Below are 27,594 nucleotides of genomic sequence, written 5' to 3'. Positions count from 1 at the left end.
CAGTTACAGAACATCCAAGACCTCTTTGACCAATCCAACATATGCACACACACACACACACACACACACACACACACACACACACACGCCCTCCCTCCCTCCCTCCCTCCCTCCCTCCCTGATGTTCATTGGGTCCCTGGTTGGCATGGCGATCACTGTTTGGCCTTCTTGAGGATGGTGCCCACGGCGGAGATGACTGTGGTCTTGGTGCCGCTGGCAGTGGTGGTTACCGAGACAACACCAGGAAGCGTGGCAGTGGTGGTGAGGAGAGCAGGCTGGGCCAGCGTGACGGGCACCGCCGAGTCCCACTTACTCTTCCTCTTCTGGGCCTCAGCTGGAGGAGGGAGGGGGGATAACGTGTGAGATGGAGAGATGGACATGGAAGAAAGAGAGAGAGAGAGAGAGAGAGAGAGAGAGAGAGAGAGACAGACAGACAGACAGACAGACAGACAGAGAGAGACAGAGAGAGAGAGAAACATTGACATGTGGGAGGGGTAGAGGGATTTAGAGAGAGCGAGAGAGAAAGAATGTGTGAGAGGGAGAGATGGACATGGAGGAGAGGGAGAGATGGAGGGAAAGAGATGATGGTCAAGAAGACAGAACAGGAGGGGCAGATCTACAGAGTGGCAGCAGGGGTGGCCGATCACAAATCCCCATAGACCTAAAGAGGCCAATCACGAATCCCCATAGACCTAAAGAGGCCAATCACGAATCCCCATAGACCTAAAGAGGCCAATCACGAATCCCCATAGACCTAAAGAGGCCAATCACGAATCCCCATAGACCTAAAGAGGCCAATCACGAATCCCCATAGACATAAAGCAGCCAATCACGAATCCCCATAGACCTAAAGCATCCAATCACGAATCCCCATAGACCTAAAGCAGTCATTCTAAATGCACTCTGAATCCCCATCGACCTAAAACAATAGATGCAACTGAGAACCAAAGTGACTAAACTGCAACTAACTTCAAAACATACGAGACAAATGAAATATGTAGCGTATACAGTATGTTCTGTGGAAGCATCCATCAATCAAAAGCAGGAGAGAAGCCATTAGCATGCGTGCACACTACATTCTGTACACTGCTACGTCTTAAGCAATTCCTGCTTGAAGCCTGGAGGTGTGCAGCGCTTTTGCAGAAGGAGGTGAGTGTATATTGATCGAAACTCTCTGCTGTAAACTGAATGAGGTGAGTGTATATTGATCGTAACTCTCTGCTGTAAACTAGAGGTAAGTGTATATTGATCGTAACTCTCTCCTGTAAACTGAATGAGGTGAGTGTATATTGATCGTAACTCTCTCCTGTAAACTAGAGGTGAGTGTATATTGATCGTAACTCTCTGCTGTAAACTAGAGGTGAGTGTATATTGATCGAAACTCTCTGCTGTAAACTGAATGAGGTGAGTGTATATTGATCGTAACTCTCTCCTGTAAACTAGAGGTGAGTGCATATTGATCGTAACTCTCTGCTGTAAACTAGAGGTGAGTGTATATTGATCGTAACTCTCTGGTGTAAACTAGAGGAAGTGAGTGTATATTGATCGTTACTCTTTGCTGTAAACTGAATGTTGATCGTAACTCTCTGCTGTAAACTAGAGGTGAGTGTATATTGATCGTAACTCTCTGCTGTAAACTAGAGGTGAGTGTATATTGATCGTAACTCTCTGCTGTAAACTAAAGGAGGTGAGTGTATATTGATCGTAACTCTCTGCTGTAAACTAAAGGAGGTGAGTGTATATTGATTGTAACTCTCTGCTGTAAACTAAAGGAGGTGAGTGTATATTGATCTCTGCTGTAAACTAAAGGAGGTGAGTGTATATTGATTGTAACTTTCTGATGTAAACAATTTTTCATCAACTTCAACCCCTGAAAGCAAGTAAAATGCAGTGGACTGAAAAAATGTGTTGTGAAATCAGTCTATATAGTCAACTAGCTAGTTTTGCCAGTGGCAAATGAGAGGAAGGAGGAGGAGAGTAAAGAGGATTTCAAGAAACGTCACAAAAATCACCTAACCTGCCTTTTACGTTACCTCTCTGTGTCTCCTCTTACCCCTGTCTGCCCTGTGTGTGCATGTGTGTGTGTGTGTGAGTCACACTCACAGTCTGTGATGTGCAGATATTGGGGGGAAGTGTATGGTGAGAATAATCAGGGAATTAGATAGGTCAGGTATGTGGTAGAAAGGAGCGGTATGCAGATTCACAAGAGCCCAGTCAGTCATCACCCAACACCCCAATGCTGATTGGGTTGTTCCCCAGATAGGCACACACACTCTGTGAACTACTGCACGGTACCTGATGGCCTCCCATGTGTTCACCTCTGGGGAAAGTCTAACTTCAATTCATGGTGAATCATTTCTCAACCACCTGGATACCACACCACCTAAATATTAGCAGTAAGGCCTATATGATATCATATTGCTGTGTACAGCTGAGGTAAAATATCGAAATAGACATTGGTTTGGTTCTGTTACCCTAATACAACTTTACAAACTGCCCAATGCCACATACGGCCAGGCACAGGGAGGGGTGTATGCCACCGATGCCACCCTAGGGAAATCTATGCCACCCCTTTGCCGCCCCAAGAAGAAAATTCTTGATCCGCCACTGCAGTAGAAGGAAAGAAAAGCTGTTTAGAGAGAGTGAGAGACTGAGAGAGACTGAGAGACTGAGAGAGACTGAGAGACTGACACAGGGAGTCGTTTAGAGAGAGTGAGAGAGACTGAGAGACTGAGAAGGGAGTCGTTTAGAGAGAGTGAGAAACTTAGACAGGAAGCTCATGAGGCAGATTGGACAAAAAAGTTGCTACAAAGACAAGAGCAAGATAAAACAGCAAAGAGCCCAACAAGGCCCTATTACACGTGTGTGTGTGTGTGTCTCCTGTACATGAGGAATAGAGAGACAGTGCCTGTGAAGCTGTGTGTGTGTGTGTGTGTGTGTGTGTGTGTGTGTGTGTGTCCTGTCCATGAGGAAGAGAGAGACAGTGCCTGTGAAGCTGTGTCTGTGTGTGTGTTTGTGTGTGTGTGTGTGTGTGTGTGTGTCCTGTCCATGAGGAATAGAGACAGTGCCTGTGATGCTGTATTAAGACTGGTGCAGGTGTGCAGGTGTGGTTTTGGTCTATAAGAGTGTGTGTGTGTGTGTGTGTGTGTCTACCTGTTGCTGTTGTCGAAGTTGTGTTGGTAGCGGCGGACGCAGCATTGGCGGCGTTTCCTTTCTTGGTGCCCGTCACAAACTCAATCTGGAAGTACAGCACAATAGAGGGCCATTACAACACCAGACAGCTGGACCCAAAGGGCTTTACAACTCTAGACCCAAAATAGTTTACAAATCTGGACCCAAAATAGTTTACAACTCTGGACCCAAAGGGGTTTACAACTCTGGACCCAAAAGAGTTTATAAATCTGGACCCAAAGGGGTTTACAACTCTGGACCCAAAGGGGTTTACAACTCTGGACCCCAAAGAGTTTACAACTCTGGACCCCAAAGAGTTTCAACTCTGGACCCCAAAGAGTTTACAACTCTGGACCCCAAAGAGTTTACAACTCTGGACCCAAAAGAGTTTACAACTCTGGATGGACCCAAGGGCTTTACAAATCTGGACCCAAAATATATTTCAACCCTGGACCCAAAGGGGTTTACCGGGCAGTTCTGATCCAACTTTAAGATCGGGAAGGGATGAGGGGGAGGCATGGGCCTAACCTTGGTCCGATCCTTCTTGGCTTTTTCCAGCTTGTCCATCTCAACCTTCTGAGCTTTGGCTGGAAGCAGACGGGAAAAACACACACACACAAAACACACACTCACTTCAGGGTGTTGAGAAGCTAAACTCTATGGACTACAAAAGCACACAAAAACACCCAGTCTGCATTGAATATGTATTCATTTGCTTTTAAAATCCACAAAAGTGTATAAGTAAATGTATTAGTTTGCTTTGAAACACAAGACGATGTATTAATTTGCTGTGAAATGCATGAAAATGTTTTAGTTTCCTTTGAAACACATGAAGCTGAACTTGCAGCTGCTTGAAGTTGAAGTGCTCTATGCTTACCCAGTGATTCATAATAAGAGTCCTCAGTCCAGCCATGGGGATCAAACATGTCCTGGACACACCAAAGACAAAATGACAGTCATTTACAGGTTTTCTGAAAACTACAAGACAAATATAGAATGTACACCAGATCACTACCTAATGATAATATGTATAATACTCATGCACTGCGTACGAACGGTTTCACATGGTCCAGAGTAATTTACCTTTGGATAATTGGTTCCAAGTTCATCGATGCTACAGAACTGGATCAGTTTCTCATAAATACTGTAAACAAAACAAGCAAGAGTATTAATTCTCATAAATACTGTAAACAAAGCAGCAACACAGCAGTTAAATAGAAGCCAATAGCAGACCCATGGACCTGCACATGGTCATGAGGTGTGGATTCTACTGCATGTTTAACAGAATTCTAGGTTATATTTAGAACCCTACCTTGGGTTCCGGAACTCTTTCTTCTTCTGGATGTGGCTGTTGGTGTCAAAGGCCCCATGTTGTTTACGTTCATACAACTTTAGGATCTTCTCCTGATTAAGGGAGCAGGCAAATGGTGTTATTATAATCATCCTACAAATGCAAGATCAACATTTGTTCACGTAACACATAAGACATTAAACATTTCACATCATTATATGCATTATAAAACATACTTTATAACACGGGTAGATGGAATTATAACACGGGTAGATGGAATCCACCATTCTGAGAGTTACTTCCGGGGTGTGCTATATTCTACGGTATAGTAACTGTACGACCTGTTTTCATCTACCTGAGCGTTCCATATCAGTACGCACTCAAAAGGAAATATCTATCCAAGATGGCGGTGTGCTAATGTAGTGGGGAATGTTTCACGTGAATTAAGCTATCTACACGACTTTTTATATGTCTAAATTGACTCGGTTAGTTGTTTCTGTGCTACGCGAATGTTGCAAAGTATTGAAAGTCTTTACTGAAAGTCTCGAATATTATTTGTAGTTGACTTTTAGCGCTTAGACCAAAAACCCATTTGAAACACACGTAGCTTTTGTGCTAGGTCTAACAGACGTTAAATTCCCAATGCTATTTGTCTGTTGCATAGCAACAGCCACACAAAGGGGGACTATTTTCTCTTGGCTACTGAAATGCGATACACAACGTTTGGTGTCTACAACTTTTTTTGTGCTGAAAGGCAGCTTACTGTTTACTTTAATTGTGCGTCGGGCCTAACAACTCCCTCGAACAAGTACATTATTGACGATACCGTACTGCCTCTCGAACCTTATTGCTTAAATAATACACGTGTTAAAGACACATAGACCCAAAAGATTGTGTCATATGATATTTCAACATTTTAAGTGGGACAACAACAACAGGAGGTTGTGCGAATATGCAAATGTAAGAGGGTGAGAAGGAAAGAGTTTAATGTCTTAAAGGAAAGAGTTTTAATGTCTACCCAAAGAAGCCTTCCTTTTGCCGAGCTTGGCTTTTAAAAGTTTGCTTTCTGTCTACCTTTAACTGTCAGTCTTCCCCAGCCATCATTCTGTATGACTGAGTGCTGAGCTGTTCTCTCCATATGGGGCTCTCTCCATCCTCTCCCTGACAGCTGTGAATAGGGGCTTTGTGTGAATGTGCTTCTGATACCAGGGGGTCAAATCTGACGACTAGGCTCGAGAAGAAGGGGGGTGTGGGGTGGTGCCAAGTCCTGAACGACCGTGACCATGGTGAACAGTGTGTGTGTGTACGCTCACAAACTTAACCTCACTCAGAAGATCGGGAAAGAGAGAGAGAGAGAGAGGAGACGACAACAACAGGAGGACATAGGGTTGTTTCTCAACAAGGTTAAAAGGACATGCCAATGGAAGTTGCGATGTAAACGTCGGACGGGGAAGACAACATAAAAAAAACTTTCATTCAATCACCCACAATAATCTATGAGCATATTCAGAGAAACACACTGATTTGACTCAAATCACCCACAATAATCTATGAGCATATTCTGAGAAAGACACTGACCCACTCAATCACCCACAATAATCTATGTCCATAACAGCATATTCAGAGCAACACACTGACTTCATCCATGTAATTAAGTTTGTCAAATAAAAATACTTGTGCCACTGACCAATACATAATCACAAAATAATTCCTATGAAAGTTTATCATTATCATACGAGTGACTGTGGAGCTGTGACACGTGCATCACTGAACTGGCCCAGGTGTAGAGAGTCATAGCTGTAAGCTACTGATCTCCTCCAGCGTCCATGAGGCAGTTGTTATGGAAGTACGGGCAGGATATTCGTCATGGCGATGACGGCTGACAGACGAGCCCTGAGGTGGCGGCGTAGGCTGCTGAGGCGTTCGGCCCCACGCCCTCCTGTTCCCGCAGCCACAGCCATTTCCATGGCAACGCACCAGGAGCAAACGAGAGAGCAACCACTCCCTCCGTCAAACCCAGCATTAAATGGCAAAACAGTTCTGACGCTCTCCAGTTACAATGTAAGTCAAATCGACACAACGCTCTCTTGCACTCCTCTCCACACGGGAGGCTTTCTCTGTGGGCGACACAACGCTCTCTTGCACTCCTCTCCACACGGGAGGCTTTCTGCTACTAACATACTGGAACATTCCTGAAACTGGACCAAAGTCCCATCATCCACATCTAGTAGCGGGAGCAATGATGGATGGTCTGCCTTATGCCCCTCTCAGGGTGGGACAGGTCACTTCTGCTGCTGCTAACCACTGTCGTACTCCCCTAAACACACACACACACACACGGCATCCCACGCCAATACACACACACACACAATCCCCTACTCTTAACGCTCACCAAACAAGTCTTTAAAAAATAAACACTTACAGCTGCAGCGATTGGTGTTAAAGAGACCACAGAGTGCACACACACCCACACCATCACATTTACACCCCCCCCCACCCCCCCCCCCCCCCCCCCCATACACCCATACTCACGCCTACTCAGCCCCCCCACACTCACGCATACTCACAGACAACTCACGTATACTCATACATAACTCATGTATTTACCCACACCCTCACACACAGCTAACGTACACACACCCCCTTACACACACACACACACCATTAGCCAAATCAGAGACAGAACCCAGACACTGCACAACGCACAACACACCCAGACCCACCCACTCACCCACACACAGACAGACAGGCACACACACAGACACAGATAAATCATCCCTAAATCCAAACACATAAGCACAACCCACCCCGAAAAAAATGGATCCAGCTGCTAATGTGTGTCTGCTGGTCTGCAGTTGCAGTTGGAATGCTAAATGCTGACAGGGCTAGGCCTCTCATGTGTTTATCTCCCCTCTGTGCTCATACCACACCATCCCTCTGACACACACACACACACACTATACACACGCACCCATGCACAATCACACACACACACACACTATACAGACGCACCTATGCACAATCACACACACACTATACAGACGCACCCATGCACAATCACATCACACACACACACACGCACCCATGCGCACGTTGTCTGTGCATATGGGGAATAGAACATTTACACTGGAGCATGACAAGGAGAGGGAGACGCAGATGATGACTGAGGACGTGGATAGAGGTGTGTGTGTGTGTGTGTGTGTTATAGGTGACATACACCTGTAGTTCTAGAGCAGCATCCTAGAGTGTGTGTGCTTGTGAGTGTGTGTGTTTGAGTGAGCGAGTTTTACAAACCTGTAGTTCACCGGAACAGCACCCTGGTAGAAAAGTGCAAGTGTGTGTGCATGTATGTGTGTGTGTGTGTACACAATACACACCTGTAGCTGGCTGGAGCAGCGTCCTTGTGGCTCAGGGGGGATTCTGATGTCATCAGGGGACATGTTCCGCACCTTCTCAGAGAACAGGGCTGTTGAGACACCATCATGACACACACACACACACACACACACACACACACACACACACACACACACACACACACACACACAAACAGTTATACAACACGCACGCACGCTCACGCACTGTATGCAAAGAGAAGTTCGAAGCCAGAGTCTGTGTCTGCTGGCTATGTCAAGTGTTTTGACTGAAGCAACCATGGTCACATTCTTATGACAGTCAGAAAAAATGAAGGATATCTGCCCCATCCGACAGCCTCTTAAAACTGATTTACAGTGTGCAGTCACACGGAGCCACACACACACACACACACAATTTGTCGGGAAGGGAATCGCCCCAAACAGTGGATTTCGCTCTTCAGCTGGAGATGGAAGAATTCACAGCAAGGCTGCTACTGGGTTTAAGAGTATCCGTAAATTACAGGCGAGCTTAGGACCAACACCCATAGTCACACACTGACATTGGGAGTAATTACAGCATCATAACTTTATGTCTTTAAATCTATAATCTAATCCAGGGGTCTTCAACCTTTTTCAGCCCAAGGACCCCTTGGCTGAGAGAGACACTGAGCAGGGACCCCCACCCCCTCCGCCCCAAAATTGGGCCTGATATTCATATATTTTAATTAGAACTAAGTGTTAGTCACACACACACACACACACACAAGCTTGATCAGAATTACACATCATCTGTGACACACAACTACTTTCAATTTATTCTGTTCATTATTGACATTTGTTCTCACTTACAGTTAGCCATCACTCTGTATTACATTTTTTTTTTTTTATTACAAAATCGATTATAAAGTTTTCTGAATCGAGACAATCGTTTTAGAGAGACTCGAGAAAAATCAATTAATCCACCCCTAAATTTTCTATTTGCCTACTACACCTAGTTTGCTGATATAGATTTTTAAAATTATAATGTCTCACTGCAGTTTGATATCACATCCTGGAGCCCCCCCCCCCCCCCACCTCCCCACATACACACACGTCTTGGATTAAAAACAAATGAAGCCCCATCTCTTCCTGCACATAACTTCTGTTTATGGCATTTCCGGAGCTATGTGCTTGTGCATGTGTGTGTGTGTGAGAGAGAGAGAGACAGAAAGAAAGAAAAGAGAGAGAGAGAGGGGGGGAGAGCTGATAGAGAGAGAGAGATAGGAAAAGAGGCAGACAGAGAGACGGAGAGAGAGAGAGAGAGCGAGAGAGAGAACGAGTGGGAGCAAGTGAGAGACAGACACAGGCCCAATAGGAGCACATGAGCAGGCAGCAGCCAGCCCCTGTAAGCACTCCAGTCGAGACAGGCCACAGGTGACTTCCCCTGCCCCCCTCATACCTAAGCCAGAGGCAATGCATCATGGGTAGACAGCACAAGAGTGCAGGGTGCGGCAGGGAGTGCCTGCTTCATCACTCATGTCACTCACCTGTGGGAGCACCACACCCACACACACCCACCCACCCACACACACACACACACACTCACACACAAACTTTGCAGCCCCAAGCCACACATTCAGCACAGGGGAATTAGCTCTCCAGGAGGGAACAGACAGACCTGACTGGGCACGCCTGAACCACAGAAGCAGCAGCGGCAGCGGCAGCATAGCTGAACCACAGAGGATGCCTGACGCATCGATGCATTTACGCATACCTGCAGCCAGTCAGACAGCTCCATCGCACACAGCTGATGCCTGAGGTGAATGCACAGCGGCACACTTGATCAGCGTCACCTCAGCCACAAAAATGTGACACCTTAAGGTCAGGCCCAGGGGAAGCCGTGACGGCAAAAACGGCAATCGAGCTTCATTCAGGCCAAGTCCACACGAACCTGGATTGCCTGAAACTGGATTTTTTTTGTTGGATTTTGTTCAGGCTGAGGTTGCGGGGCGTTCCCGTGGGTAATTACATCTTCGGGTTAGAAAATGTGCGGATCGGGCGTCCACATGAACACGGATCTGCTGGCGGGTTGGAATCTTTCCACTCTGGAGACCGGATTCAAAAGGTTGCGGATTCAGGGACCCAATCCGCCGGGTTCGTGTGGACGGAAGGCAGGTCCGTCAACATTTCTTTATACAGAATCCGTGTGGACGGTTTATCTGAATGCCTTGGGTACACCAGGAATCTGGTTTAAGAAAAAAGAGTGCAAAGTTCTCCATAGACTTTGAACACCAGAGAGCAGTAGGCTAGGATAACCTTGGGTGACTCTATTGACCCCTACGAAGGGCGGTTCTTGTCTGTTTCCAAAACAGTTTAACACTACAAAGCAATGAGCCACAGTTACAAAGAACGATCTGCTGCTATTCTGTTCTAAGAGAGGGTTTATGGGTCCTCAGAGCTCATCAACCAAAGAGAACAGGAACACAGTACCAACACTTCACTTCACAAATAAGATACTTGTGAGAAATATTTGTGCGTCTGTCAGATTACCTCTAAATTAGGGTTAGGATTAGGGTTAGCCTGTAAAATAAAGATTTATATATTTTTTAATTTGTGGCATAAAATATATCTGAAGACTACATTTGTGCCTTTGGGTCATGAACCCAAAATAAACATCATGACTGCCAAATCAGAGAATGGAAACATTCTAAAGTGAACATATTGTGCCGGTCCCAGATCCAGCGTGTTGAAACAGACCATGCTGATGCCCGAGTGAGTCACTCGCCCAGTCTCCAGCTTCATGTCCTCTGCACCATCTTAGGGTGTGGCAGTGCGAGGGGGAGCAACTCCTCCACACACAGAGGGCAGAAAAACACAACTCTCATGTGACGGGCCAATGCAGCAGCAGGATTTCTGAAGGGCCAAATGCTGTTTGTCTTCTAACCAACTGCTTGCTTTTTTTTTTGAGCGGTCCATGCTGTTCAGCCGAAGCTGAGGGGCCCCTACCCTTAGGTTATGCTGTCCAGCTGAAGCTGCAGGCGCTTTCTGAAGGGCCAAGTATGTTTGCTTTTTAGCCAGCTAACACTGATATCTTCCTGAGGGGCCTCTACTCCTGGTTATCGGCTACTGGGCGGCTAACGTTGATAGCTTCTTGAGGGGGTCCCAGCTGTAAGCTTAATGAGAGACCAGTGCCCAAGCTTCCTGATGGATCAGCTCTATTTGCTTTCCGAGTGTCCAATGCGGCACGGAACCTCCTGAAAGGACCAACACTGCTCACTTTCTGGAACAGCTCCTGGATTTTTTTGAAGGTGCCAAAGCTGTATGCCTTCTGTGGGGAACAACACTGTTCTTTCTAAATGACTTATTCTCAAGCTTCCAGACCCACAAGCTCTGCTATTGTTCTGAGTTGCCAAGGCGACATTGAGCTTTGTAAGGGGGCCAAATATTCTCTTTCTGAGGGGCTAAATCACTTGAAATCACTGAGGCCCCTGCTATTGGCTATAAGCTATCATCCATTCCTAATGGACCAACCCTGTAAACCCTTTTTAAATAAAAAATTCGGGCAGAGGCTTCACCTCCTCTGAGACCGACTGGCAAGCAGCAAAACAAGAGAGCAGAGACAAACTGGCAGACGGGTGGAAGACTACGGTCACTGTTAACACCCCCAGCAGCCTGCCTGCCTGCGTGCCAGCAAGCCAGCCAGAGGAAAAGATGGGAGAACAGAGAAAAAAAGAAGAGGGAAAAAAAGGAGGAAGGGGAAGAAAAAGAAAAAGTCCAAATCAGCGCTGTCTTTGTGCGTCACGTACAAAGCCCATCTTTAAGCAGCTTGTGTGAGACACATGAGACCTTTTCCACAAAGCCTCTGACATTTTAATAAGGCTCCGATCGCAACAACAGTGTCAGCCACGGCATGTGGAACATTCCAGATCTCTGCCAAAGCACCCTACAGATCCGGCTTGGGCCATTTGGCACTGCCATCCTCCGTGAAAATAAGAAAAATAAGAGAAATAAGCAAACTTGTGCTTGTGCGGCGTGTCATGGCAAGGCGTGAGGTGTGCCTGAGGTCCCAGGAGAGCTGGCCACGGGGGCAAGAGGAAAGATCAAAGCTTCTGGGGCGGCTTATCAGTTATATAGATACCATAGATACCAAACATCCCCTACACCACAGAGACAAAACACACACACACACACACACACACACACACACACACACCCACACCCACACACACACACCCACAAAGAAATCAGAGCAGAAGACACACCCTGTCCTGCACCACTCATATCCTGTGGAGTGTTGCTGGATCAGCAAACACACACACACGCCTTGTTTTCTGATGGTCAATGCGTCAACACAAGTACACACAAACACACCTTGATTCGAATATCAAACTGTCAATAACACACACACACACTTATGACACTTGGTGTGTCAACACAGACAACATAGTCGATGCATGAAAAACACACACACCTCCACATTTGGGTGTGTAAGAGCTGATGTTCCGAGAGGGCATTTGATTCAGCCAAGGTGACTTCCTGTCTTTTATAGTGTCCGTGTGAGGACATGCCAGAACTATTGTATAAAGGCCTGATTAATGCCTGACTCATGCTGGGCTGGGATGTGTGTGTGTGTGTGTGTGTGTGTGTGTGTGTGTTTGTGTGTGTTTGTGTGTGTGTGTGTGTGTGTGTGCGTGTGGGCAGGCCAAGCCAAGCTAGCCCAGCACACCTGAGAAAAGGCCAAAACTCATGTTATTTTACACTGATAACAGTCCACATAATGATCCCTGATGGATCCTTTAAGCACTAGAGAGACAGACATTGCACCTGGAAGGTGTGAGATTGGACGTGTTGACAAGCTGTTGACAGACACCAAGATTGCCAGCTAAGGAGTCAGTGCTGAAACAAGTCTGGCAGTCTCTATACGTACACAAAGAGTAGCTGTCTAACGGGCTTTATCAAGCAGGAGCTGTAAACAGGGCATTAGGCTACTGCAGTGTGTGTGTGTGTGTGTGTGTGTGTGTGTGTGTGTGTGTGTGTGTGTGTGTGTGTGTGTGAGAGCGAGAGAGAGAAAGACGGATAAACAGCAACTCACCTACGAGTTCATTGGGGTCTCTCTTCTCCACCTCTATGATTTCCTGTAAGAGAGAGAGAGAGGAAAGAGAGAGCGAGACAGAGAGAGAGAGAGTGAGAGAAAAGAGAGCGAGACAGAGGGAGGGAAAGAGAGAGAGAAAGACAGAGGGAGAGAGAGATAGAGACAGAGGGAGGAAGAGCGAGACAGAGAGAGAGAGGAAAGAGAGAGCAAGAGAGAGAGAGAGAGACAGAGGGAGGGAAAGAGAGAGAGACAGACAGAGGGAGAGAGAGAGAGAGACAGAGGGAGGAAGAGCGAGACAGAGAGAGAGAGGAAAGAGAGAGCAAGAGAGAGAGAGAGAGACAGAGGGAGGTAGAGAGAGAGAGAGAGACAGCGAGAGAGAGAGAGAGAGAGAGACAGAGAGAGAAAAACACAGAGTATTGGTCAGTCAGAACATCTGACCATACGGCCACTGATCTGAGGTTCAGGGGTACCCTTCACCCAACACTCTCATATGTACGTCTGATACTTGGGGTGTCCCCTTAGATGTGTGAAACTCCTCTCCTGACGTGTGAGACTCCTCTCCTGACTTGTGAGACCCCTCTCCTGACGTGTGAGACGTGCTGCGTGAAGGTGAGACACTAAGGCCACTGCCAGACTAAGCCGATTTTCATACTTTCCGGAACGAATTCGGGGTAAGTCAATCGCGGCCAGACAAAGCTGTGCTGCGCTGTGCTGCGGCCACACACACCCATTGAAACTGGATCTGCTGTAGTACATATGCAAGGCCTGTTGGTGGCACTGTGAAGGGTGCTACCGGAAATGGAGAAGAAGACTCGGAGAAGAAGACGACGACAAGTTACAAATAGTTACGTTAGTGACAGTTCAGTTTGTCACCAAGTAGTTGACCATACTGTGCCTTATACATTTCCTATGCTTAAATCATCATTGTTCGACCTGTATGTGATGCATTATGTGCATACCTAATGAAAGTAAGGGTTTTCATGAAGTTGCTACTGTGATAGATCGTGTGTATTAAATACCACATTTTGGGCTACCTTCTAGTGCTATTAGTAGTGATTAGCATGCTAAGCGGAGATTTAGCTATGTTCTGTTCTTATGTTGATAGGCCTACGCTGTAATAAAGATGTGTTCAATCCTGCTAAGATTTCGACTGGATGAGATATGAATGAGATCCATGTTGCCTAGTGTAATGTCCACTATTATATGTATCTAGTAATATTAGTTGTGTAATTCAGTGCAGTGCAAATTAGTCCCCATAAAGAAGACTGCTTTGGTAACTCAGTGAATAAAACGTGCCCTTCTTAGATCGTTGTTTGCCAGCCATAAACAGAACAGAAGACTTACATTTTTTTGTTTTTATTGCGATTGGGAAGATGTACGTGACTACTTGACAGCTTCCAGCGTTCACGTGGGATAATTACGTCATCAGATTCGCGGATTCAAACCCGATTTGCGGTCAGACAGGCCCTGATAGCAGGGTAGATTGCAACCTTCCCACTCTGGAGAGGGGATTCTAACCTTGACGGTAAGTGACGCTCCAAATGGCAGATTTGTCTGGCCGGGAGGCCAGTTTGTCAAAGTTACGTTCCGGAAAGTATGAAAATCGGCTTAGTCTGGCAGTGGCCTAAAGGGCAGGCCACACTAAGCGGATTTTCATACTTTTGCGGAAAATAACTTGACAAACTGGCCTCCCGGCCAGATAAATCTGCCATTTGGAGCGTTACTTTCCGTCAAGGTTAGAATCCCCTCTCCAGAGTGGGAAGGTTGCAATCTACCCTGCTATCAGGGCCTGTCTGGCCGCAAATCGGGTTTGAATCCGCGAATCTGATGACGTAATTATCCCACGTGAACGCTGGAAGCTGTCAAGTAGTCACGTACATCTTCCCAATCGCAATAAAAAACGAAAAAATGTAAGTCTTCTGTTCTGTTTATGGCTGGCAAACAACGATCTAAGAAGGGCACGTTTTATTCACTGAGTTACCAAAGCAGTCTTCTTTATGGGGACTAATTTACACTGCACTGAATTACACAACTAATATTACCAGATACATATAATAGTGGACATTACACTAGGCAACATGGATCTCATTCATATCTCATCCAGTCGAAATCTTAGCAGGATTGAACACATCTTTATTACAGCGTATCAACATAAGAACAGAACATAGCTAAATCTCCGCTTAGCGTGCTAATCACTACTAATAGCACTAGAAGGTAGCCCAAAATGTGGTATTTAATACACACGATCTATCACAGTAGCAACTTCATGAAACCCCTTACTTTCATTAGGTATGCACATAATGCATCACATAATAGGTCGAACAATGATGATTTAAGCATAGGAAATGTATAAGGCACAGTATGGTCAACTACTTGGCGACAAACTGAACTGTCTGCACCAACTTAACTAGTTGTAACTTGTCGTCTTCTTCTACGAGTCTTCTTCTCCATTTCCGGTAGCACCCTTCACAGCGCCACCAACAGGCCTTGCATATGTACTACAGCATATTCACCAGTTTCAATGGGTGTGTGTGGCCGTAGAACAGCGCAGCACAGCTTTGTCTGGCAGGGATTGACTAAACCCGAATACGTTCCGGAAAGTATGAAAATCGGCTTAGTCTGGCCTTACTCTAAGAGACAGAGTTCTGGCTCGGCTGCGCTGACTCACAGCAGTCTTAGTACAGGACCTGAAGCACAATAACGCTTAAAGACTCTAAAGCACACTTCATCTGGACACAATGGGGATCAGGGAACCGATTAGGGGAAGAGATGAAAGCGTTTCTTTGAGAACGTCGTGGTTGTACATTTACTCACTACATATGACAACACAGACATGGGTTTCAAAGACATGGTAATACGTAGCTAATCATTTTAGACGTAATTGCATATGAGATTGTCTGGAATGCCTAGATTCCAGATTAACCCTTCCTGACAGTTTCCTGTTTTAGCACAAGGCTAGTGTGTGTGTGTGTGTGTGTGTGTGCGCGCAGATAAGGGCAGACTGGGCAGCCTCATACAGTACAGCCTGACCCTGCCAACACTGGCCACTGCACAGGTTCAACAGAAAGAAACAGTGCCTCTATTCACAGGCAACACACACACACGCACAGCCCGCCAGGTTACCTAGCAACAGCAAGGGCACATCCAAGTAATTGTTCTCAGAAGAAAGGAAAAGAACCAAAACAAAGTACTTAAGTATCGTGTAAGACAGTGAGAAAGTGAAGAATGCGACTGATTGCCTGCCTGTGTGTGTGTGTGTGTATGTGTGTGTATGTGTGTGTGTGTGTGTGTGTGTGTGTGAGACAGTAAGAAGGTGAAGAATGGGACTGACTGACTGACTGACTGGCTGACTGACTGACTGCCTGCCTGCCTGCCTGCCTGTCTGCCTGCCTGCCTGCCTGCCTGCCTGCCTGCCTGCCTGCCTGCCTGCCTGTCTGTGTTTGTGTGTATGGCAGAGAGAAAGTGAATGTGACTGCCTGTGTGTGTGTGGGTGTGAGACAATGAGAAAGGAAATGAGACTTTTGTGTGTGTGTGTGTGTGTGTGTGTGTGTGTGTGTGTGTGTGTATGTGTCCTGCTGAGTACTTCTGAAAAAATGAGTAAGTGAGCTTCTACGTTTGGTTTTAGGTGTGAAAGGTTGCGTGTGAGATAGTGATCTTCACACTAAAAGAATTCCAACTTCTCCTCACCACTGCCTCCCCTCCTCCTCCTCACCCCTGCCTCCTCTCCTCCTCACCCCTGCCTCCTCTCCTCAACACCACCTTCTACTGAGCACACACAGCACTGAGACACCTGCCAGCCCCTCCACCCACTTTAAACACGCCGGAGCTGTAAAATAGAGATGAATTGGGCAGGGCAATCCCAGAGGCCTCTCTGTGAGGGGGGTGAATTGGGCAGGGCAATCCCAGAGGCCTCTCTGTGAGGGGGGTGAATTGGGCAGGGCAATCCCAGAGGCCTCTCTATGAGGGGGATAAATTGGGCAGGGCAATCCCAGAGGCCTCTCTGTGAGGGGGATGAATTGGGCAGGGCAATCCCAGAGGCCTCTCTGTGGGGGGGATGAATTGGGCAGGGCAATCCCAGAGGCCTCTCTGTGAGGGGGGTGAATTGGGCAGGGCAATCCCAGAGGCCTCTCTGTGAGGGGGATGAATTGGGCAGGGCAATCCCAGAGGCCTCTCTATGAGGGGGTCCAAACTAAAGGATGACTATGGATGAATGAACATTCACACATTAAAAGAGGCTGTATTGCAGCCGTGGTGATTTATGCTAACATTGAGTGTATGTTACTCTTACTGTTGCCACCTATATTGTTAGATCACTGACTACTGAAGATGAATGGACACTTGGACACACACACACACATTCCTACCCTCTAGATTTACACCTCAGCCCTGAGGGCCATTGCCTTGAATACTAATAATGAACCAGGCAGTGCAGTCTAACCAGCTTGAACCTCCCAGTCCCTACCTAGATCTTATTTCCACCCAGCAATAAACCTGCTCAATCATCATTATCATTATCAGGGTGATGAAATGAACTGAAGATCTTAATGGTAACCTGTAATTTCCATAACTCTCTCCAATTGTTTAGTTCTGAACACCTCAGTGGTCTATAATCCTTATGTGATATTAGACCCTCGAGCAACACCACAAATGAATCACCATTTTTGCCACAGCCATGGCGTCTTGGACTCGACACACCATTTTCCATGTGAATGGTGTCGCTTAATGCCCCTTCTTTTAGCTTCCACACACACTTACCATTGTTGCTATAGTTACTATTCAAACTTCCCAGATCACATTTATCAACCGGATCTGCTCCATACGTGTCTTGATATACAAAACTAAAGACACACTGTGGCAAACACTGAATGATGACTGAGCCAATCACAAAAGAGATAGCACCTTCAATGTTATTCTGTGCATTTGGAGGCGGACCGGGAGTGGTTTGGCTCTGCTCAGGAGAAAGTCCAAAATGAGCAACTTCAACTACTAACGGGAATGCACATTAGCTCAGTACAGCCCAGTTTGGCGCAGCCAAAAGTGGGCTTCCCTACAGCCTTGCCCCTCAAACACAAGGAATACTGGGCTTCCCTACAGCCTTGCCCCTCAAACACAAGGAATACTGGGCTTCCCAACAGCCTTGCCCCTCAAACACAAGGAATACTGGGCTTCCCAACAGCCTTGCCCCTGTGACTCAGAGTGGCGCTGTCCCTCCTCTGCTCCGTGTAATGACAGGTCTGTGTTTCCACAGAGTCAGGACCACACACAAACAGAGCTTCAGGATTATGTCTATGTGCATGGGTGGGGCACATCCACACATACCAGAGCACCTCAGTGCCTCCTGCAAAGGAACAGTCCATACTTGCAACCAAACTGAAGCCTGCCTGATATCCCTCATTAACCATCTAGATTAGACACGTAAAAACTAATCCGTTAAATAAACAGAGTTAAGCGTTAAAAGGGAAATATGTGAGCCTGAGTGGCTGTCGGCAAGCAATCTAAATGGTTTTATACTACTATCCCACCCCAAGCAGATAGGGTACTGCTGGGCAACACAGTGCATGTGTTTTTGCCATAACGTCAAAACACTTATTTCTTCAAATCCGGTTCTATTTCAAGTTTTAAATAAAAATGTGTATGTTTAGCATCTTTACATAAAAGCAGAGCCATTCCGACCCATTGTGAATAATTAAACCATTTAACTTGAATGATACATTATGTGACATTCAACAGTCTAACAATGGATATAATATATTAAATTGAATGAATTAAACTAACTTCTATTATTATTGTTCAAGACGCTCAATTCCTACAATGTGTTACCTCAGGCTTCTCAGTTAACTGTAACCCTAACCTCAGTCTAATCTTAAGGCCCATTTGTATAACTGAGGGTAAAAATGCATTATAAATACAATAACACTATTCTGAGTCATACATTATCATCACCTTAAGTGCACTATCGTAACAGGATATAATAGCGGCATGCGTGTGTTATCGGCTAGGTTCGCATTGTCATGTTAATCTATTTATAAACTTAGTATATCGATTGTCATCTGGCATCCAACAGACTGGCCGCTTACCGGTGCAGCTACGCTATCAGTTTATATGAAGTATATTAAGTTAACTTGACTGTTTGCAAATGACATTTGCACTGTGGGTTTGACCTTAATTCCATCTTTAACAACTTCTGGTAAATTACTTACTCTGATTGATTGATTGATTGGGTTGCTGATAGTGTATGGTTTTAACTGATCGCTTAATATTTCCTGTGAGTGACTACAGGTGGTCAAGTGCAAAGTACAGGAAGTCCACTAGTCACACAATCTGTCATTACTCAGCTTCCAACACAGACTTCATTCATGTGCAAGGAACTATGACTAGGAAAACAATGCAAACAAACCAAGGAATAATGGGAAAAAGAACTCTGGGAGAGAATCATAAGAGAATGACCACATGCATGGATCTGTCTGTTAGAAGTCTCCTAGAAGGAGGGATATCAGTCAAGGGTTATAATGGGTTCTCAAAAATACATAAAGATAAAATTAAACTGTCTGAGTACACTTTTACTGCATTGGATTATTTATGGGTTTACTACTGGCGAATCCACTAAGTCTGTTGTGTTAATGTTTAATCGCTCAACACGACTGAAATTCACAGGCTTGAATAAACAGACTGATGCTTGAACCGAACTTAATACTTGTTGTTCTGTGCCACGGAGGCATTTTGTCTGTCATCTCTAGCGCATGAAGACTAAAGCTGGATGTCTCTGCTCATCTGTCAGTCTGAGGCTGCGTTTGTTATATCACTGCTCAGAGTACCTGTGTCTGCAAGCCACAGAAATGTCAGGGTGTGTTCACTTACGCCACAGGAACACGTGTTGAGCACAACAGGCTGAAGACTGTTTGTTCCTGTTTTATACACTAAGGTGGAGCGACTCAATAAAACATTGTGTGCTTTTGGGGGAATTGCCGAAGAGCAGTCGAACCACAACTCCCAGAACTCCCGTTTGGAATCAATTTCCTCGTCTTTGAAAGAAAACCACATTTTCAATCACCTCAAATTGATTAGAAATATCATGTAGACATTGTTAATGTTGTAGATGGCGGGGTTTGAATGTTGGATCTATATCGGTGTTAAAGGCCCATTTCCTTCACCTTCACTCCTGTGTTTCAATGGCGCATTAGGTTAGCTAATCACCATCACATTTTAAAGGCTAATTCATACTTTTTTGGAGTGCAAGGAAGCAATGACACCGTCCTACAAGCTACTTGAGTATCTAAAGCATCAGCTAAAAACAGTTAGAGAGAAAGTGCTTACCTTAGAAATTAATTAGACTATTATTGCTGTAAGAAATAAAGGCTACTTATGGCTATATGCAAGAAACTGCTAAGCTGAAGATATTTTCCAAAGGTGTGTGCCACATGCTTCACAGAGCATTGCAAAGCGACACTAACTAGGATACAAAGACAAGCAGGAGACCCCAGTGCACACCTGTGCAGGTGGATACAAATATCAGAAACGGTAGTTGGGACAAACAGATGTCTGACAGATGGCTCTCAGCTGGCAGCTTTATTAAACGTCTCCAACAAAGCACCACACTCAATGTCAAGAGGCTCTGGCTGCTGGGGTAGTGAGGCACTGGTCATTTGAACAGAGTAAAAGGCATCCTTAACAAGGAATGCTATAACTTCATTGCCATGGCATGCCCTGCGGACGCCACTTGACTGTCACTTTCATCCGTACAAGACAGAGATCCAAAGCATTGCTCCAAATTATGATTAAGACCTATTTATGGAAGGAGCAGTCTCTGGAACACTGCTTAGTTTACAGTTGCTGCAAACAGGGGTTTCTCTTATGAAAGAAACTTCTTGACTTGTCTTGGCTACATTTTTTCCCCGATTCATTTTCCCCATAGAAACGTGAGTCTTCCTTAAAGGTGTGTCATTTTCTGGGTGATTCAAAATCTTGCAGGGTAGTGTACGCCTCTGACGCCTGTCGCCCCCTCTCCCTCCCTTCTTTCGGATCTCTCTCCCTCCATCATTCAGCTGCCTCTCCCACTATCTGTCAAACGCACCCTTCCCTCCTCCTCCTTCTGTGATCAGCCAAAAAGAGGTCTCCTCCTCTGGGCTAAGCTTCTCCTCCTGTCCTCCCTCAGAGGGACTCAGAGGAGAGGCTTAGCCCCTTATCCATCCATCCATCCCTCCATCCATTCATCCATCCATCCATCCCTCTATCCATCCATCCCTCCTTCCTATGATTCCAAAGCCATCAATCCGTCCATCTTCCTCTGTATCTATCTTTTTAGGGTTTATGTATACCCCTCCCTCACTCTCCTTCAACCCTCCCTCAATCTCTTTCTCACCCCATCACTCACTCCCTCCCTCACTCTCCTTCTCACCCCATCACTCCATCCCTCTATGCATTTCTCTCTGTTCATGTTTCTCCCTGCCTCCTTTCTTCCCTCACTTAGTGTCCCTCACTCTCTCTCTCTCTCCGTCACTGCCTCCTAAATATCCCTCGGCTCCTCCCTCCCTCCCTCCCACTAATCTCCCAAACACAGCTGACATTCTCTACTAGCTAGATGAGTGACTCAGATCAGAGGAAAGCCATGGGCAGGGATCAGAAGAGAAGAAGACAAAAAGAGAAAACAGAGAAACAGGGAGGAGGAGAGAGAGAGAGAGAGAGAGAGAGAGTTTAGAGGTGGAACAGAAATAGAAAGAGGAGAGGGAGTGAAGAGAGGACAGAGGAGAGAGAGAGAGAGAGAGATGAATGCACAGAGAGAAATGTGTGGGAGAGAAACAGAATGGGGATGTGGTAGGAGATAAAAGAAACAAGTAGAAGAAACAGAGACTGAAAGGAGAAGAGAGAAACATGTAGAGCAAAGAGGAGAGCAAAGGAGGACAGAAGGAAGGAAAGAGCTGAGAGGAGGAGGAGGGTAGGGCGTCTGTTTGGTGGGTCACTGAGGACCTGTCCCTCCCAGGCTGGCTGTGTGTGTGGGTGTGTGCGTGTGTGTATGGCAGGAAACGGCCCAAGTGAGGCCAGCCTGAGCAGCCTGAGCTCTTCCAAGGCAAACAGCACTAATCAGCCCAGCCAGGGTGTGGTCCAGCGCTGCAGACAAACACTAGAGTCCCCCGCACCAGCACAGCCAGCACCGTGGGTACTCGTTACTAATGACATACATGGACGTCTTTACGTTAGGAGTGAAGGTTGGTTTGCTCACTTGTAAAGTGGGTAGGTGGTGGTGGTGGGGTTAGTAAAAATGAGAGGTAACAGTGGCCATGTAACAGGTGGCCGTGAACATGATGGGCTACTGAAAACCAACAGTGCCACCTAGTGGAAAACATCTCAAGTGCAACTTTTACTTACTTTTACAAACATGTATGAGACAGGCCTGGGACCAGTTTCACAAAAGGAATAACAGTGCAACTGACATCATATCAGTGCTACTGACATCATAACAGTGCAACTGACATCATAACAGTGCTACTGACATCATAACAGTGCTACTGACATCATAACAGTGAGACTGATATCCGTGCACTCAACACGGAAAGTGCATGCATGGTGTGTGTGTGTGTGTGTGTGTGTGTGTGGCTTCAAATACCTTACTATCATCTGCATCGCCCCCTGTGTCTGACTCCTCCTCTTCCTGCGAAGACAAGAATGAAGGGGGTTAACTCAGCATAACAGGGGACAGGGGCAAGACTCAGGGAGCGACCAGCACATCCGGCCCGGGTTTGGGTACTGATCTGGTCCAGGTGAGGTACTGATCTGGCCTGGGTGCAGAACTGCTCTGGCCCGGGTGCGTTGCTGATCTGGCCCGGGTCAGGGTCCCAGAACAAACAGTGCCTGATCAGATCCAGAGTCAGGGGGGGTGCATGAAGCAAGTCAAAAGACGCCCAATCTAGAACCCAACACTTGGAGGTCTTCCTCAGTCCAAGGTCAGAGGTCTTCCTCAGTCAAAGGTCAAAGATGTACTACATATAATCACCTACATCATTTTCTAACGCTGGTCTTTAAGTAACAGTAATCTTGAAATAACAAGGGTTGTAAGTAATATCTTGACTAGGCTCTGTCATCGCTGGAGAATGGCTGGCATCTTTCTGCTAAGAGCTCTTATGCCTGGAAGAGGACATCAGAAGATAAGAACAGGGCTTGAGAGTCTGGCAGGAGGAGAGGAAAGAGATGACATGATGCAGTCTGCCATTCTGTAAAAATCTCATCAAAATGTAGTAAGAATGAATATACAATACAATAACAAGAGCAACTTTAACCTCATTCTCAAAATTTTCAAACACCCCTAAACTAAGATCACATGACTAGACAGAGCCAGACATTCCCTTTACAATGACACCTGGCTTGTGAAAATCAGTTGAGGATTGAGAGAGTTATGGTATTTGTAATATCACCGATTATATCAAAATATTATATATTACTTACAATGGAAGTCATGTGACCGAAAACGCTTATTATTCACATGTTTTTGCTTGTAACTTCCTCATTTTATCAGATATTTGCATGAAATTTGAACAGAAGGTAGACTTTTGTTAGTTCTTTCAAGTGAAACCATGAACATTTAGTTGGAATGGGCATCAGACCCATGGTACCTCACTGAAAACAACTATAATTAATAAGCGGCCATTCATATTCACAAATGACGCCTGCTGCAGTGCATCTGACAGGACGTTCGCTAATCTACTCATCACAATGTGACTAACAATTTTCCACGATTTAGTTTGATACTTTCTCGACCATGGATTTCAATTAAATTTCGTTAGTACCAAGATAAGAAGTATATATTCAAGTCCACCTCCCTTTCATCAGTGTCCAAGGCTTTAGATGAAGTCCGCTGACCGGTTGAAAGCCACTCAAATTTTCAGAGAGTTGCGGTGAACTGAAAACACCTCAGGGCTGAAAGCTCGAAATGTCTAACGATTACAGTGGTTGTACTCGATGTAAATACTGACGTATTCAGGACAAACATACTCTCACCAGGCGGCGAGGAGTGAATTTTGTATGACACATATTGACAGTATTAACGCAGAGTGGATCATGTTTTTGAGACAACAACCGCTCGCGGCGAACATTCTATGTCAACATACCTATACTTTGCATGTTTGGATACTCATGGTGCGTTTCCATTAGGGGGTAAAACTCTGTTGTGTCTGAGGAAAAGGCTCAGTCTTTTTTTAGTTTCCATCTTTGAGGCTGAACCAGGACCATGGGGAAAATGGCCTCAGTTTGGTCCTGGAGTGGGGCAGGGGCGAATTGGGGCTGAACTAGGGAATACGACGCAACAATAAAACCGGAGAGAAATCTGTTAAAAACAGATAGGTAATGTTATTCAGGTTGCCTAGCAATGTTAAAACTATTTACAGATGAATAGAAACACTGCAAAAGAATCAAGGACACTGTTACCAAGAATGACCTGTTTAAATTATATTTTAATGTCCTGTCGATGTACTTACGTACATCTAGCATCAAGTTTTGTTTGTGAATAATCCCGTTATTACAACTCCTACTGGAGCTATTCATCAGTGTTTAAGTCAGAGGAAAAGCCTCAGTCACTATTCATCTGTGCCTCAGTCTGGCCTCCGTCTTCAGTGAAAAAGGTCATCAGTGAAAAAAACGTCCTCTCTTCCTGAGCGAAAGCCCCAAGGAGCCTGTCTCTTATTGCCCCTAATTGAGACCATGAGGAGTGAGTGAATGAGCTTTAAGTGGCATTAGATGCAACAGCGTCTACACAATCAGTCTTTCTCAGCACAAGGGCAAAATAAGGTATGACAGGACCCACAGACACTGCAGGGACAAAACATCCCGTTTAAAGTGCTCTCCACGAATGAAATGCATCATGAGGTGAAGTATGTTGCACAACACCTTGCCAGGAGATTTGAGATTTTAATTTATTCCGTACCAACACACACGCACACGCACACGCACACACACACACACACACAGCTTGTTCTATAGCTGCCCTTGGCAAGCACATGCTTGGGGACTGCCTGTGTTTCACAGACTGATGCATAAACTGCTGGTAACAGTGAGATTATTCTCCTAACCCTACAGATATGGTGCAGGCTCTAGCAAAAACAATGGGCTCCATTACAAACAGCAAGCTACAGCAGTTTAATAAGCTACAACTAAGCACTTTACTCGACACTTTATATACCAATAAATGGAAATTATGCTCTCCTTAAGGCAGATGTAGACAGAGGCACAGCCCAGAATACATGGGTCTGTCTACACATTTACAGAGGGAGACGAGGCTCTCTTGTCAACACATTTACACAGGGAGACTGTCTCTCGTGTCAACACATTTAGACAGGGAGACCATCTCTCTTGTTGAGTTCTATGTCACTGTTGAGTGATTAATATTACTATTGTTGTTGATAGATTCACCTCACCTCCCTTGCTGGATATCTGTCCTTTAGAGCAGTGGTCCCCAACCACCGGGCCGGTCCGTGAGGCATTTGTTACCGGGCCGCACAGAAAGAATAAATCATTTATATCAATTCGCTGTATTAATTATTAGCGTCTGAAAGGTGTTTTATTTTGAAAAACGACCGGATTTTCCCGGACGTCACATTCGCCTGTGCCTTTTGTCACGTCAAGACGCTTCTCGTTCAAGTGATACGTCACTCACATAAGCCCACAAACTAGCGAAAATTAGTAAAAAAAAAAAAAAAAAAAACATCTTTGGAGAGCTTCTTTGCAAAGGTGAAAAGGCCTACTAAGGAGCCAAGAGGAGCCTACGACCTCAATAAAAGAAAGCTTCTTTCAACAGACAATACCAGGAGTCATACTTAAAATACGGGTTTATCGCGACAGGTGATTCTCACGCACCAATTCCGCTCTGTTTAATATGTGGCGACAAGCTAGCACCAATGAAGCCTTTAAAACTGCTTCGGCACATGGAGACCAAGCAACTGATTCAGAGTTTTGGTGAGTTGTATTTTTCATGCACTTAACGTTTGTAATACAATGGTGTTGGCAGCAAATTAACTCCACCTAACGTTAATGTTAGCTTTTGTGTATGGACCGGGCTTCATTCTATCAAATTCGCGGTTGCTTCACGGGTGCAATTGAATGATTCACATCAATATGAATGGATGACGTGTAAAGTGACACCTTGAAGCCGGTCCGTGAAAAAAATCCCTACATTAAACCGGTCCGTGGTGCAAAAAAGGTTGGGGACCCCTGCTTTAGAGTTTCAGCTGAATGAGCACATTTTTCTGTGAAAGGGGCACAGCATTTTTCAGTATGCCCCTATGGAGGGGCAGTATGTGTCAGTATGGCCCTTTGAAGGGGCAGTATGTGTCAGTATGGCCCTCTGAAGGGGCAGTATGTGTCAGTATTGCCCTTTGAAGGGGCAGCATGTGTCAGTATGCCACTCTGAAGGTGAACAGGGCTGATCTCTCAGGATGGGTATAACAGGGGGCTTTGTGTAGCGATTAGAGTGCCTACTGAGATGTGCAGCTGCATAACAACTTTCTGCTTTAGTCGCGGATGTCACACCGTCTGGTTTTTAATTCAATGTAAGAAGGAAAACATCTTAAGTGAATTTATATGTCTGGTCTGCTTAAGGTCCAAGTCAAGTAATACTTGCGCACTGACCTGAAACTAATACAGCGTGGAAAAGTCAGAGTAGCTCACCGAATTTCTGGAACTGTCTTCGCTCTCCTCGATTCCTGATACCCTCTCGTCTCCATCTTCTATTCGGCTGATGTCATCCTCGCCATAGCTAGCGGAGACTAGACCGCCGTGGGACTCTTCTGAAAAACAACATCCCTTTATGTTTACAGTGTGCCTAATATACTCGCCACATAGGGTCACTTCAAGACACCACAAATCGCTTCAATGGTCACACTGACAGAAAGCCTTGTGACGACCCGAAACCAAAGCACAGACCAAGAACCCCTCCTTTGGCATGTTAAACTTCTACACACTACTAAAGGAACCATTCATTTTTATTCATGCAATCACAAACTGGTGAAAATAAACGAAGGTTTTTCTATGGCAACTGATTTGCTTAGTGTGGACATTGACGTTAACGTTAGACAGATATTACATTTTTTTTTTAAACGAGCGAAAACAACAGAGAACTCTGAGGTATTACCTAATGTACCTGCTTGAGATACTCTTTTCCAACAACTCATGTCAGTGTAAATATAACGTTGTCTTATCTACTTTAACAACCCAGGTTAGCTAGCTAATACAAACATTTGGACAAACATATCTGGCTTACATTACTGAGCCAAAGACATAAGTTCTTCCCTAGTCAGACAAGTCCGTCATCCACTTATGTTTGGGCGCTGTAGTTAGCTAAAGCTACAAAGCTATAGCTAAGTTACAACAATTTGCCGGGTAGTTTGGTAGTGACTGAACTACGTCAATATGTACTGAATCTAACATTTATAACGTATACATTTCTGGCAACGTAAACGGATTTAGCTGCCATTCATAATTCAACTTAGAATGTTCCTGTAATGCTAACTAGTTAGGCTAGCCGGTTTAACATTAGCAACTGAATGGGGCAACTCTGAAATGTTCCTCCTGGTAAATCACGAGCTTCTTCTACAACCCCGCTAACACCTTGACCTAATATCATACTATTAGTACCTGTATCGTCCTCTTCTGAGTCGGTGTCATAAGCCGCCAAAGATGAAAGTAGACCAGTCTTTTTACCGCTCGCCATTTCGATCTGTAGA

At 45.4% G+C, this 27,594-nt stretch overlaps 1 protein-coding gene across 2 annotated transcripts; it reads right to left on the bottom strand.

Annotated features, from left to right (window-relative positions):
- Positions 1 to 140: 140 nt before the first annotated feature.
- Positions 141 to 27,594, bottom strand: sap30bp (SAP30 binding protein). 2 transcript variants are annotated; one of them, XM_080841437.1, is made up of 11 exons: positions 27,506 to 27,594; positions 26,540 to 26,658; positions 22,491 to 22,535; positions 12,890 to 12,932; positions 7,840 to 7,928; positions 4,484 to 4,575; positions 4,255 to 4,315; positions 4,049 to 4,100; positions 3,640 to 3,758; positions 3,154 to 3,238; positions 141 to 334 (listed from the first exon to the last, which is right to left on the bottom strand). In XM_080841437.1, the coding sequence occupies exons 1-11, from the start codon at positions 27,579 to 27,581 to the stop codon at positions 153 to 155; spliced, it is 963 nt and encodes a 320-aa protein (XP_080697563.1). In that variant the 5' UTR covers positions 27,582 to 27,594; the 3' UTR covers positions 141 to 152. The 2 variants fall into 2 exon arrangements, with proteins under 2 accessions (XP_080697563.1, XP_080697564.1); XM_080841438.1 differs by having other exon boundaries at positions 3,700 to 3,758.

Source organism: Sprattus sprattus (assembly GCF_963457725.1).
Source record: "Sprattus sprattus genome assembly, chromosome: 6".
In the NCBI taxonomy this organism is placed as follows: Eukaryota; Metazoa; Chordata; class Actinopteri; order Clupeiformes; family Clupeidae; genus Sprattus; species Sprattus sprattus.
Note: the sequence above shows the minus strand (reverse complement) of the source record. Positions and strands in the feature narration are given on the sequence as shown.

Excerpts from the sequence above, each read along its gene's own strand:
- sap30bp (XM_080841437.1), bottom strand. The coding sequence starts at position 27,581 with ATGGCGAGCGGTAAAAAGACTGGTCTACTTTCATCTTTGGCGGCTTAT. Across the intron at positions 26,659-27,505 it reads CTCAGAAGAGGACGATACAG|AAGAGTCCCACGGCGGTCTA; the intron begins GTACTAATAGTA and ends GTTGTTTTTCAG. Across the intron at positions 4,576-7,839 it reads GCTGCTCCAGCCAGCTACAG|GAGAAGATCCTAAAGTTGTA; the intron begins GTGTGTATTGTG and ends TCCCTTAATCAG.